This window comes from Apaloderma vittatum, unplaced genomic scaffold, assembly GCF_000703405.1.
Source record: "Apaloderma vittatum isolate BGI_N311 unplaced genomic scaffold, ASM70340v1 scaffold18953, whole genome shotgun sequence".
Lineage (NCBI taxonomy): Eukaryota > Metazoa > Chordata > Aves > Trogoniformes > Trogonidae > Apaloderma > Apaloderma vittatum.
In genome coordinates, this window is record NW_009708916.1 from 33,444 (window position 1) to 47,911 (window position 14,468).

The window sequence follows — 14,468 nt, forward strand, 5'->3', positions numbered from 1 at the left end:
AGCTTCCCTGCTCGCATTTTCCTCTGCAGAGCAACGCCTGCAAGGCAGCCGAGGACGGGTACTTTCCCCTTGCATTGCTCCCTCCTCACCTCCATCTGTCCCTGAGCTCCAGCTCCTGCCCAGCCTGTTGCAGAGGCCGGAGGCCCTCATCCTTCTTCCCCAGCCTCTTTGTCACTGTGTCCCCAGGCTTAAACTCAGCCCTCCCAAGAGGATGTCTTCAGCACAGGCAAATCCTCAGCAACACCCATGTTCCCCTCTCCCTGGAGCAAAGCTAAGCTCAGCCCAGCGTCAGCAGTTAAGCCAGGATTTTTGGATTGAGTTCTCCTTCTTACCCCCAGATCTGGGGTCCCCAGGCAGGTTTTTGCAGCTTCCAGGTGTTTGGCTGCAGTGCATCCCTTGGCACTCCCACACCTCCGCGCCTGCCCGGGGCTGGGTCCCCTCCCGCCTGGCGCCTCGGCTGTGGGCTCACTCTGCGCTTGAGGCAGTGCTGCTAATCGGGCTCAGCACTGGGACCCCAGCCCAGCTGAAATCCCAGGGGCTGTGTCAGGTTCCCTAGTGAGGGGTCTTCTTCCAAAAGCAATGAATGATGTCCCCAAAATCCAGCAAAGAGAGGATAACCTGCCTGCTCTGTGGGGAAATGATGCACGGGGACAAAGCTCTGAAAACCTAAATTAAAAGCCCCAAAGCTTCTCTTTTCAAATGCATGCTATTTTGTTAGTTATCTTAATGGCCCTGCCATAGAGCCCAACAGCCCTGCATGCTGCTTGCTGTTGTGAGGACTCGGAGCCCGTCTTTCTTGGCCAACTATTAACAGTGCTGCACTGCAAATAAGAGTGGAAACCGCCTTTATCTTTTAATCTCCTTTGCTTCGTAAATCAGGTTTTGTGCCTATTAATTTCTGGGCAGGTGCCTTAATTAAAGTTTGGGGCGTGAAGATTAATGATATATCTGTGTCATGTTCCTTTCTTCTGGGAGTCAGCCAGATTCAGCCTGTGCTTGGCTACGGGCTTACTAAGGCACTCTTACAGCAGCTTGGAGAATTTCCTCCTAATTTTGGGCCTTTGTTCTCCTCTCCCCACAGCCTCTGTGGAGTTACACACCGATAATTAAGGTTTATGAAATGACAGTCACCTCAGTTACCAGCCGGCTGTAATAGGTTGGTTTGAACAGGAACATGGCAGCAGAAATTTCAAGGGGATGAGCATTTCAAAGGGATGTGGCCGGGGTAAAACTCATCTCTCAAAAGGGGTTTTCCTTCTGTGTCTTGGTAATAAAATCAGGGCCATCAGGGAATGCTCTTCTGGGCTGTGATTTCCATAGCCACCTCAAGGGCCTGCATCCCATCATCCTCTGTTTCTGTGGAAATGGGCAGCACCCAGTCCTGCGTAGGGTCAGCGATGGCTCCCTGGCTCCTCCTCTGATGGCCAGGGCTGCCTCACCACTGGCCACCGCACACCGGCAGAACGCCCTGACTTGTTTGGCCTCAGCACTCCAGGCTTGGCCTGGGGCCCCCCACTCCTCTTCATTGCATTCAAATAAAGAAACACCAGCGGCTTTTGTAAATAGCTTTTATAAATCCTGAACACAGAGCTTGAACAGTAAGCCTGAATTATTTATTTGGCTCCTTAAACAAACACTCAGGCAGGTTTTTAACATCACTCTTTGTGTCAGGGAGGTATCCAGGTAAAATTGCAAAAACAAACTGTCCTAAAGAAAATTTGTGGCAGGGTGTTGGCCTGAGCCCCATCCTCCATGCTGCTGAGTGATAGCTGCTCTCTTTGTCTAGATGCTTCCCTCAATGAGCATCTCTGTGAGCTCCTCATTGAATAGTACCTGTGACACCAACTGTGCTGTTCTCATCACGTGTAATGCAATATGGAATGTCCCTGCGCCAGCTTGTTGCTTGAGTCAAATTTATTTTAAAGCTTTTCTTGGCCTGGATGCTATGTGTGTTTGTGAGGATGTATCATGTGGAGGGGTAATGGGGACACTTTTAGGGTTTCATAACTTGGCATGTAAAAGAAGCTCCCCCAGCTTGTTTCCTCAGTGGATTTTTAATACTGCCTAAATCCACATGTGGTGCCCAGTGCTGAGCACATGGTAAATGAAAGGAAGTTTTGCCCATCTGGTAATGTCTGCCTTGGCAACTATCACAACACAAACGTGGTGCTTGGTGGTAAGGGACACAGCTGCCACATCGTGCCCTTCAGCATCCCAGGGGCTCATCTGTCACGACCTTGAGTAGCCATCCTGCTTGGCACAAAACTCGTTGCCTGAATTACTGATGCTATAGGATTGGATGTGAGAACAGGTGGGATTGCACCGGCACCACTGGGGTGCCTGTCCCCCTGCAGCTCCCATGCTGCTGGCCCTCGCCCCTGCCCGGCTCAGGCTCCTGTCTGTCCGTCCTCCCAGCAAACCCACCTCCCAAAAGCGCAGCTTTGCTTCTGCATCCCCCTGTGCCCTCTCACACACGGCTGTAGTAGGCAGCCATCTCCCTTCGGGGCATGGGGGGCTGCATGGGGGACTGCATGGGGGGCTGCATGGGGGGCTGCCCTTCCCCTGCCCAGCCACAGCTGCTGGGGAGGGCAGGCGAGTGGAGGTGCAGTGGGGGCTTGCATCTGTGCCAGCTCTTCAGGGCCGTGTTCATGGTGCCCTGGTCAGTGATGCCCAGGAGTTTTTCGGCAGCTTCCCCCATGTCCACGGGAACTTTCCTGGGTGGATGGCAGTGAGCGGCTGCCAGGTCCGTGCTCATGCCCTCAAAGAACTGCTGGATGCAGACCTTGGCGAAGCTCCTGGCATGCTCAGCACATGTCTCGTCGAACAGCTTGCGCTCAATGTCGATGTAATGGGACCAGTACCTGCTCTTCAGGAAGGCAGCTTGGGTGAAGCAGGGCCGGAGGGATCTGACCAAGAAAGCCAGCATGGTCATGAGCAGCACAAAGCACCAGCCCAGAGCCTGCAGGGATGAGGGGGAAACCAGACCTGTCACAGGCAGGCAGAGCACGCGCCTGGCACTTCCCACCAGCTGGCAGGAGCCTGTGAACAAACATGGCTCCACTTTTGGCTGTTTGACATTTGGCTACGTTTGCATTGCAAAGCTGGATGAGGAGACCCTATGTACCACATCAGCGCATCTGCACTGAAATTTTGTTGGATGCAGCCACTCAGGCAGCACCTCTCTGCTTCTCGCCTTGTATAGCATCAGCAGGCAGTGACCATAAATAGCACCAGACTGAATTCTGCACCCAGCCCTCCGTCCTGCCTCCGATACAACCGTGCCTCACTCAGGTCTAGGATTGTCTATGTCCTCTGACTCATAGCTAACGTTGTTCTAGAGACTCCTTGGGTTTATGCAACTGTCTAACCCTTTGCCTGAGCTGTTGGACTTGGAAACATCTATTGTGGGCAAGCAGTGGTGAGAGACTCTCCTGTTAATGGGGTCTGACAGGAAGGGTGAGATGAGGTCAGAGTCGGGACCGGTCTGTCTTGTTTATTGGTCTCAGCTCAGGCTGCCACCAGACTGTGCAGGCAGATCTCGTGAGGGAGAACCCCACTGTAAATGCAACCCCTTAAAAGAGCACTTGGGAGGGAGATATCTGGGTGGCACCTCTTGTTTTGCAGCCCTCACTCCTTCCCAACAGCTAATAATTGGTGTCTACTCAGAAAAATCTTCTTTCTGTCTTTGGAGAAGTCCCTGTGCCTCCATTTCTCTTAAACTGGGGGTAATAATTCCTGTCTGCCCTAAGGGGGTCAGGGAGAGGAGCTGCTTTTAAACAGATGTACATGAGTGACCAGAGCGGGTCAGACCATCCCGTCTCAAACATGGCCAGAAGCAGAGAGCTTGAGAGGAATTAAGCACAGAACAAGCAGTTAGTTGCGCATTTTCATTTGTAGTTCCCTGGGAAGGGATGGTTAATAAACACACACTGGCTGTTTGCATGCACGAGGCAGAGGCAGGTGGCATAGATAGTTATCAGCCCATTTCTTGCACAAGTTATAGTGACCAGAAAGAGCAACCACGAGCAAACGGTGAGTAGTAGGAGGGAGTCGCAGCCCACCAACCAGTACCATCCACACCAGTCCCTTCTGAGCTTGCTCTAAATGAGTCTGGGCATGCACCTTGACTGTGTATTGCTGCCCTGCAGCCCCAGGCTGCCCGAGCAGGAGCGGGGACCGAGTCATCAGGGCGATCTACAGCTTCAGTCTCTGCGCTACACCGCGGATGTAACTCCCTAGAGCTGAGTCAGAATGCGCTGTGCCCTTGCAAAATCACAAGTCTCCCCTTCTGCAGCTTGATTTCAACAAGGAGATTCCCTCAAGGGAAGAGCTAAGGCTAGCAGTGCCTAAACCTAAACATCAGTGAGGGCATGGCCCTGATGCCTCTTACCTGAGAGATGCAACGCAGGTACCTGATGGCCACTTCATTGGCAACGAGCTCCTGTCCATCATAGATCTCCTTGCAGGGGATGCGGGCGAGGACTTGCTTCATCTCCCCTTGGGAGAGGCCAGGATGGCTGGTGTTGCCCAGGGTCTCCACGGGCACCAAGGTGCAGAAGGCACAGGTGATGCATTTGCCGTCCAGCAATGTCACCGAGACCCAGACTGCCGGGGCGATCATGGCCCGCTGCGCCATGGAGCAGAACATGTAGCGCAGGACGGCTGGGTCCTTCCCTCTCTGGCCCCGGGGCCGCCTCCACTCCTCTGCCAGCATGGAGACGTTGTTGTTCAGCACAAAGCCCAGCAGGAACAAGATGAAGGGGGGCACCAGGAGGATGCCCAGCCCGTAGGCCAGATTGTAGTGCGGCAGGCAGGGGCAGTTGAAGTCAAAGGCAGAGTACATCTGGGCACTGGCAAGGGCCATGATCCCACAGATGCCATTCATGAAGGACTCCTGGTTGGATTGGAGAAACTGGAAGATCATCCGAAACTTGTCCATCTTCCCTTGATGCGATTCCTCCCCCCACCAGGGTCCAAGCTTGGGGCTTTGGTTCACTTCATTCTGTTAGCCCCTCTCTTCAAAGATGGACATCAACAAGTCTCTGTGTAGTTCACTGATTCATTTGTGCACTCTTTCAGTCTTGATATTTAACTCAGAAAATTCAAACATTTTTTCTGCTAATTCTGCTGCTTGCAAAAGTTCAGTTTGCTTCCTCTTGCTCTTCTTTGTGTCTGTGAAACATGGGTTGGTTTTGATTTGCTAAACCTGCATTCATTCTTCTCCTTGTCTCCGTTTCTGCAGTCTCCCAGCCACTGGCCCCCTTGGCTGGTGGGTGCAGGTGTTACCATGGCTGTGCCCTTCCCAGAGCAACCTGTGCCCTGGGCAGAAAGGGAATTTGGCTGGCTGGCTTCTGTGAATCTGTTTGCAAATGCAGGAGGTGGGTGCTCCTCCCAGGACTGAATGGGATGCCCCACCTCTGCAGTGCGAGCACATATGGAAAAGTGGGATGCCAGAGCTTCCCCCCTACCTCCATGTCTGCATCACCCCAGCAGCATCTAATGCAAGGAACTCATGGGTCTGCCAGCCCCCTCCTCTGTACCTGATTGTCTGGGAAATGCTTTTTCTGTTTTATTCTGTAGAAGGAAGGGAAGAGAAAAGGAAAAGCATAGAAAGAAGGGATAAAATTCTCTGTGCTCAGGGATGTTGTATCTGTATTGTCAAGGTCTTTCGGTGGCTTACTTCTGTCCTGCAAACATCCACATTTTGGCTGGACTTACAAGATGATGCTTGTAGCTCCTTAGTTTTCACAGCCCTGTGCCCTCAGGACTTACTAAAATATCCTCTAAACCCTGACTGTCATGGTCTGGCAATGTCCAGAGGCACATAGTGCTTTTCCTGGCTTTGGGGCTCGAGATAATTAGGCATAGAGAGCAGACAGGGCTGTGGAGACAGGGGCGCAGAGGACACACCCTGCTCTGCAGGTGAGTCCTGCTGAGAGCATCTGAGCCCTGAGTACCTCTGCTTTCTCAGAAGATGCTTCCTGCCCAGAAGAACTCTGAGATTACTTTTTTTTTTCCCTGAGTTTTCTTCATTTCACCCATTTTCAATGAGCATTTCTCAAGGGCTTGAGTACACTTTGCTCTGAGTTGGCAGTGACAGAGGCTGAACGATTTTCTTGCAGCCAGCTCTTACGGGTATAATCCCTTGACAAATTTGGGATGTGCAGGAACTGGGAATACAAGGAGGATGTGTAAACCCTGCCAGTGACTCTCCTAGCCCAAGGGAAGCCTCTATGCCCAAGGGACTACGTTTCCCAGTGGTACCAGATAACCTGCAGACATGGACTGTGCAGAGGCCTTCCTGCCCATTAAGCCAGCAGGTACGAGCAGCCCCAGGGGCTGAGGGGTCAGCAGAGCTGCCACTCCTCTGAAGATTGCTCACATCCTGACGCGAAGGGCAGAGCAAGGACTACCTGAACCAGCAATGTGCACCCATTTAGCAGGAGGGGCTGGGGCTGGGATTTGGCTGTATGCCTTGACCTGAAGCTAAGGTGTCTAAGGGCACGTTTCCCATGCAGCCGGTGCATTGTGCAGGGAGGGCTGAGCTGGATGAGTATTGGGCTGGCTAATCTGTGCAGCACAGGATTGCTGACAGTTTAGCCACACCACTTTGCCTGCCTTTATTAATTCAGTAGCAACACCAGGCGATCTGGACCCAAGCAAACCTGAATACCTGCGTTTCCCTCCTTGATCTTTGTGCACCAGGAGCAGCTTGGGCAGAGCCAGATCAGGTCTGTGGTGTCCACGTCCCGCATCTTTATGCCAGAGTGCAAAGCTTCGCCAACACTTTTAGCTCTCTCCCCTTTCACAAAGGCATGGCTCATTTCAGCTTATTGCTGCCTGCAGACCTGGGGGCTTTCCAGTGCAAAGACCCTGTGTACATTTGCCAGCACAGAGCTGAGCTGACAGACTCCTCCTCAGCTTGCCAGAACCGAGACAAACACTGATGAGGTGTGATAGCTACAATTGGGCCAGGCCTAGCTCCTGCAGCACAGACCTAAAAGACATAGATTGTGTTCCTGGTGCTCTCCTGCATCTCTATTCCCATCTCACAAAGCAGCCTTGATGCATTAGGTTGCTCTCTCAAGTTGGCCAAAAATGGGGGAATACTGGGGCTACAAGATGGTTGGCTCTGCAAGACTACAAGATGGTTGCGGTATTGACTATCTGCAAGGCGTTCAGTCCCTCTGGTCCAGGCACTGTGTGTGCTGCTGACATGACTATCAAGATACATCTGATTGCCTGGGCACCAGCGTGGCTCCATTTGTGGCTGTGGGATATGTCACCAAGGCGAGGTGGGTGGCGTGTGGGAGATACTCTTCCCAGAGGTTTTGCAGCGCGTCGGTACAGAAGTATGAAGCCAAACCAGGTGTTTTGACCATTAATCAGTGCAGCAGTTTCTGATATCTCCCCCCTGGCCAGCCCTGGGGCTAGGTTGGTAATGAGAAGTTCACCCTGAGATGCCACCACTGAGCACAAAGTATGTCAGTAATACTTGGGCAGTCTTAGCTCCGCCTGCTGTGGAGAGGTTAATTGCATGATCTCATCAAGTGGAAAGAGATTTGGTGGCATGAATATAGATGAGGCTTATCGTATTGCTAGCTAAGAGCTCAGGCTGGCTTCCCTGTTCACCTGGCGAATGGCTTTTTGAAGGGCAGTTCACATCAAAGCCTGCATGAATCAAGCTCGTGGAAAGCAGATTGCTTTTTGATCTCCAGGAAAACTCTGCCTTTCATCAAACACGAATGAGGAGTCCGAGCCTACTTAGTGTACAGGACTGGCAGTTCTCAGTGAAGACAACAATAAGTCAGTGGGATTCAAAACAAGCCTCTTCCCCTTTTTTGCATTTTGTGTTTTCTGGCCACTCTGGGATGACTTAAAACCTGAGAACATGAAAAGCAGCATGCAAAGAGGAGCTGTGGACCTCTGCTCTGAACTGATTAGGAAAATAACCAATTTGACTAGTGTGGAGTGGTGAGTCCAAACTGAGTCTAAGCCCGAGATTTGTGATGTCGTGTCTGATAAAAGTAAATCAGAGATGAAATTCAGGATGCAATGCTCATTTCAAAAGAGAGCTCACAATCTTCCTGGACTTAAAGAGCTGCTGGTGAGAAGACTACTGTGTTATTCCCAACCAGCATGGGCCACAGCTGACTTTGTGCCCTCTCTGAGCCCATCCAGGGAAGCTCAGGGATTCAGCCAGTGCTGATTTTGCTATGCAAATAAGAAAATCTCTTCAGCACATCACGCTGCACCCTCCAGCTTCTGACCAGGCCTTGCCTGGCAGAGGGGTGCAGCTGCCCACAGGTGGGTCATGGAATTATTTGGCCTCCGTGTGTTTTGCCCAGCATCTCCTCCCTCCCACACAAACATCCTGGGGAGGAGATGACCCACCTCCCAGCAGCTCAACAAGTTAATTTTGAGGATTAATACATATTTTCAATTCAACCCCTCATTTTGGATTTAGTCACAAGATGGTGGAAGATTTATATACCCATTTCCCACACTTTTCTTTCATCCTGGAGGCCCCACCTATCCACACACGGCAAAGGAGACACTTCTTCCTCACCCCTCCTCCTCATAGCCCCTCCACCTTGCACCCGTCACTCCCGAGAACAAAGTGGGCATCAGTGTGAGTCTCCACCTGGAGAAATATACGTATAGTTTGCAGGAAAAAGTTTAATGCATCCAAGCAGCGATGCTGGGCAGAAATATCGTTAGAACTGGCACTGTGGCTGGCACCATCTACTACAGGGATTGGAAAAAGGCAGATGAGAAAGCGATTAACATTAGAGGCTCAGAGATAAAGTTACGTTCAAACAGATTTGAAACTAAGGATGGAAATGCTCAGGTGATGGAAAGATGATCCTCTAGATTGATTGGTTTGTAGTAAAATCTGTGAGGGAAGTGTTGAAGATTTGTGTTCAGACTTTTCGGGCAGAGTCAATGTGTCCTTTCCGTGGTCCAATGCCAGTACTTAGTGCAGCCACCTCACTCCCAGCACAGTCCCACAGCTCTCAACATGTGCCTCCATCTCCTTTTCCTTCTGCAAATCCGTCCCAATCTAGGGACACTTATCCAGAGGTATCTTCAATTAAATCTATGCTGTTCCATGAATTTCAGTATGTTGCCATATCCTGTTTTGAAAATGCATGGAAGTATTGAAGGATTGTCAAAGGGAGGCTGAACAGTTTGGTGGCTGGGCTAGGGGGCAGTCAAAGCTCTCATCAGATGTGTAGATATAGCAGGTGGTTTTGCCTTTTTGAGTGAACTTGTTGGTGTGGTACTAAAAGAGTTGCCAGTTAAATCACTTTGGTGTCAGCACTGCTAACTCTCTGAACTAGGTTTCACTGAAATGGGCAGGAGCTCCTCACACCTCTGGGAAGCTTCTCCAGTCAATTTGCTTACGCAGCCGGATGTTGCCACCTTGGTTAAATCCTTCCTTGAGCCAGACAGGTTTTACTACAGCTGTAAGGATCTGAAAAGTCTTTAATATGACGAGAGTGCTATGCAGAGGTCTTGGTTGAGAAATGTCATTAATAGCGACTGAGTCTGGGGCCTTTGGATCTTCAGAGATAGTTTATTTTGGAGATTTCACTAGGCATGCCCCGGAATGAAGCCTTTTGGGGTTGGAGTTTTGGAGTAAGGTGTGAGAAGCACTGTCATCTGTCCATGGGTCATTGCTTTGTGCAGAGGTATGGCAGTGTCCCTTCAGTGGCTGCAGGACAAAGCTGGGGGAATTTGGACCGTGTACTAGGGCTGTCTGCCCCGGACGGAGGGGATCTCTTTCACTCCAGGGAGTGCCTCTGGGTTGCCTGGCTCACATCCAGAGGAGGTTTCTCATAGTACCACATTTTCAGAAGTTTATTCACCTTATCCTGATGTGTGATGCCCCGGAGAAGATCTTCCTCTCCTTCAATATGCTCTCCCTCACAAGGCAAGCTGAAGCCGTGCAGTTTGATTTCTTGCCGCATGCTTTCGAAGAAGTGGAGGATGCATTTGTGAGCAAAGAGCCGGCTGTGCTCACAGCAGGTTTCCTCAAAAATCTTTTGCTCGATGTCAATGTAGTTGCTCCAGTGACGTGCCTGCAGGAGGGCAGCCTGGTTGAAGCAAGGTCTGAGCCAGCGGGCGAGGAAAGCTGCTATGATAAGGATCAGCAAAATGCTCCAGCCGAGTGCCTGGGTGATAAGAAATAAGCAGTGGAACAGGAGCAAGACAGGCACAAGGACAGGCACGAGCTGTTTGCCTGTTTCACTGAGACAGGGAATTTTGTGGCTGGAGGGGAGATGTGGCATACCTGGACTCCTGTCCTTGGTCTGTCCCTGAAGTCCAGCACCCCCAAACTGTACACAGAGGGGTGGTATAATGTCCTCCCAGTGAGTATAGGACAGTTTTCTGTGCATCAGTAACTCAGTGACTATGGAGATTATCACTGAGGTTGGCAACATTTGGGGGCATAGAGAAGCAAAGAGCAGTCTTGCTCCCAGCCTGACCGTGATGAAGCTATGACAAACCAAGGAAGATCAGGAGCAGATGACATGTGCCGTGGGCCCCTCACCTACACGGGGGGTTCTGCTGGCAGTAACCCACCTGGGACCAGCAGCGCAGGTATCTGGACACTGCCTTGCGGGACGTGTCGTTCCTCATGAGCTCATCATCCTTACAGGGCACCTTGGCCAGTAGCTGCTGCACCTGCACGGGGTGGCTGGCGTTGGCAAAGCCCACAAACTTCTCAGGATCCACGGAGCTGCTGAAAGCACAGATCAGACATTTGCCATCCAGGAGAGTTACTACGATCCAGACGACAGGGGCAACCATGGCTCGCTGCATGATGGAGGAACACATGTACCTGGGGCAGGAGAGAGGGAAGAGTGAGTGGGTAAATGCTGGGAGCTTTCTCCTCATTCACAGCCTCGATGGATGCAGGCTGCCCTATGCCAAACAGCCCTCCCAGAGCCAGGGAGCTGAATCCCAGGACTGTCGCCAGTATTGCTCCAGCCAATGCCTCTTCTGCTCTGGGATCTCTTTGTTGGTGCTGCCTCCCAGTGAAATCTCTGCTAGTGTGCAGCAGTGCTCTGCGTGCTGCCTGCATTCCACGTAGTGCATGGCCCTCTCTCTCACTGTGTGCTTGCCTCATCTGTATACTCATGTTTCCCGTGCACAGATCCTTGTCAGCTCTCCCTTGTCCTCTACATTCCCTCTTTCCTTTCTCATCAGCTCTGTTTCTACCTGGAAGATCACGTTTCCCTTTAGCCTTTCTTGCACCACTCCGGGTCAACCTGTGCACTCAGTAAAACTTTGTATGTATCACATTGGATGCTATTTTTCTCTCCATTTCACAAGTGTCAGTCAGTAAAAATTCAGCTGAAGGGAGGAAAACCCTATCGATAAAGAATGTCTATGGTGGAAATGCTGCTCTTGCTGCACATTTAAGTGGAAATGTCTTATCTTTTTGTATATGTAAGCCCCAGGAGAAACACTGTGTGCACACAACAGGGCAGGCAGCGATGCAGTTTCCCAGGGTGGCTGCGTAAACACAGCAGTTGGTGTTGAGGTGCTCCTGCCCTCCTTTGCTGGGCTGGGATGAGGCTCTGCATTTGTTTCTGCTGTTGTAAACACATTTACAATGCCCCTGCCCCTTTAAGGTTCACAGAGAAAGCTCTTGGGAGCTGAGCTTAGAAGAAAACTAATTACCAGAAGGTGAGACATCTAAGCAGGAGGTGAAAGGAGGGACTCCTGGTGCAAACCCCACCTGATGACAGCTTGGTCCTTCTTTCTGCGTCCCTGCGGCCGCCTCCACTCCTCCAGCATCACCAGGGACTGTCTGTTGAGGATGAGGCCACAGAGGAAGAGTGCGATGGGGGGTACAAACATGATCCCCAAGCCGTATACCATGTTGTACCAGAGCAGACAGGGGCAGCTGAAGTCAAAGCAAGTGTACATCTTTACACTAGCCAGGGCTAACAGCCCACAGATCCCATTCATTACAGACTCCGAGTTGGATTGGAAGTACTGGAGGATCATCCGGAAACGGTCCATCGTGTTCTTTTAGCTAGGGGTTCTCCTCTTGCGAAATCCTTGGGCTGCCAGGCACAGCCTGTCTCCCTTCGCTCCCTCTTCTGCTGCGCGGGGTTGGGAATGCAGGTCAGCCCGCAGTCGGTCAGGACAGGAGGACGGGGATGGAAGAGAGCTGCTGTGGCAGTGGGAAAACCCTGTGCTGAGGCTTCCCCACTGGCACAGGCTTTCACAGGTCTGTCTGTCATCCAGTGCTTACCTTCAAGGGCACTTGGTGGTTTTCCTAGATGAGTGGATGGATACAGCCTCTGGCAGCTGTTTTTTTTCTGTGCTGTTTATCTTTTTTAGGTCTGTCCCATGTGCTGACCAGTGACAGCCTTCAGCAGTGCTGGGTCCCTCCCTCCCAGAGATGCTCTCTCAATGCAGAGCTGTCAGTGGATGCCTGTGAGCTGCCCTCGCCACTGGTTGAAGGCTGTTGAGCGACTCATCAGCCAGGAGAAACCAGGCAAGTCAAATGAGCTCCTCTGTGCTACTGCTACTGCCCTGTTTCTCTTTGGTGAAGCAGCCCAGCCCAGAGCAGGGCAGCGGGGAGTCAGGGAGCACACACCTGGCTCTGAGCACACCACGTCACTGATTTCCCTATGAAAATGGGCTGAATGGATAACCCTTTCAGTCAGGAGGCTATGAGTATCGAAAGATTTCAAATCCTGGAATAGCAAAGACTGCTCTCAGCTACACATGACACACGTACTGCGACATTCATTCCATACCTACATATCCAAGGCCCTTGCACTGGGACTCCTTGTTCCCCATCAGAGGGCATGGTGCCATCAGAGCAGCTGGCTCATTTGTCCCATGACACTGGATTATCACCTCTGTTCATTTTAAACATCCCAGAGGCAATTCCGCTTTTCCTCTCAAAAGTCTATTTTACAGACAAATACAGCTCCTTGGCACACAAGGAAGCTCAGGGTTTTTTAGACTTAGTCAGCATAACTTTCCTCACCCCAGCTTTCATTTGAAAACACATTCAGATTTCTCCTCATCTCAGGTTTCCACATAAATTCAGGAAAGGGAAAAATTTGCCTACATTTGCCTACTCTGTTAAACAAGAGAGAAACCATCTCCACCAAAGTACGACAGCACTGGTGTACAAAGTACAGCCCAGCCATCTCCCATTGCAGGGCCAGTTGCCTTGATGGGATCACGGTGAAAGGGAGCAGCGGGGAGGGGAACCTGGACTTGCTCACGGGCACATACAGCGGGTGTGTGATGCGCTGACTCACAGGGCCACAGTGTCATCTCCAATCTGAGCAGCAGCTCACACATTTAAGTTAATGCAATACAATTGCACCAACCATAATATTTGTGTTCTCCTTTACCTGCGATTGAAAATGCCCGATAATGTTCATCTATCAGCAATAAAAACTCGCAGCTAATCAGCTAATGTTTCTATTTTGCCATTATAGAACATCAGGACTTCTGCATTTTGCTGTTATAGGGCATCAGGATCCCTGGCTGAACTCCACAGGTGATTTTTAGCCAGCATGCAGCCCGCCTCAGTTCTCAACTGCTTTAATGCTCGTTGGGTTTCTCATTTAAGGCCTTACATTTATGTACTGACTCAGGTTCAGAAAGTGTTGTGCACCCTCTGTAGAACAATTACTTTAGGGAAACCATTTTACCTTTCTAGCTCTCCTGAACAAAAACATAGTAGAGGTTAAATAGTTCCTCACAGCTCAGGAAAATAAGATGTAAAAAGAGTAGGTAGGATCCTCTGGACAGCACAAATAACAAGGGAATTTTACTTCTCCCAAATGTAATCACCTGGCTCTCACGGTGAAACAAAGAGGAAACAAAGACTAAAATCATCTATCTCCTCCAGAAAGGGGACCTGCCCCATGCCCCCAGTGGTGCAGTCACAATTCTGAGCCTGCTGTGAGGCTGCCAGCAGTTTTCTGGGGCCTGTCCTCAGAGAAAAGGTGGCTGCTCCTTGACAGCAAATCTCCAAAATCACGCTGCAAGCTGTTGTTCCTCAGTGCATCTTTTGGCTGCGCGTGTCAGAGAGAATCTCTTTGGTTGGAAGAGACCTTTAAGATCACTGAGTCCAAAACAACCCTTTGCTTTTGCCTCGGCACTGCAGAGCACGGGGAGAGGGAGGGGGACACCCTTCCCCACTCCTTTATGGGAGTACAGTACCAGCTGTAGGCTTTTTGCCTTGGATGATGAAGAGGATGGAGGGTATGGAATCATAGACTCACAGAATGGCATAGGCTGGAAGGGACCTTAGAGATCATCTAATCTAACCTCCCTGTTTTGGGCAGGGTCGCCACCTCTCAAGTAGACCTGGCAACACATGGGAACCGAGCAGGAATCGAACCCGCGATCTCAATGTTGGTCCTTGTTGCCAGCACCGTGCTCAAACCACTGAGCTAACTGGCCCCCCAAATTCA

General features: G+C 50.9%; 2 protein-coding genes across 2 annotated transcripts; both read right to left on the reverse strand.

Annotated features, from left to right (window-relative positions):
• Nucleotides 1-2,467: 2,467 nt before the first annotated feature.
• On the reverse strand, nucleotides 2,468-4,939 carry CALHM1 (calcium homeostasis modulator 1). Its single transcript, XM_009866738.1, has 2 exons — nucleotides 4,391-4,939; nucleotides 2,468-2,959 (listed from the first exon to the last, which is right to left on the reverse strand). Exons 1-2 carry the CDS (start codon nucleotides 4,937-4,939, stop codon nucleotides 2,468-2,470), a joined length of 1,041 nt encoding a protein of 346 aa, XP_009865040.1.
• Nucleotides 4,940-9,677: 4,738 nt separating this feature from the next.
• On the reverse strand, nucleotides 9,678-12,039 carry CALHM3 (calcium homeostasis modulator 3). The gene is given in 3 exon segments (XM_009866739.1): nucleotides 9,678-10,178; nucleotides 10,591-10,849; nucleotides 11,753-12,039. Coding segments are annotated over 3 exon segments (1,047 nt in total).
• Between the last annotated feature and the right edge of the window lie 2,429 nt (nucleotides 12,040-14,468).

What these genes read in the sequence shown, in the direction of transcription:
- CALHM1 (XM_009866738.1), bottom strand. Translation starts at nt 4,939, where the DNA reads ATGGACAAGTTTCGGATGATCTTCCAGTTTCTCCAATCCAACCAGGAG. An exon ending in ACCTGCGTTGCATCTCTCAG is followed by an intron (nt 2,960 to 4,390) that starts GTAAGAGGCATC and finishes TCATCCCTGCAG; the next exon opens with GCTCTGGGCTGGTGCTTTGT.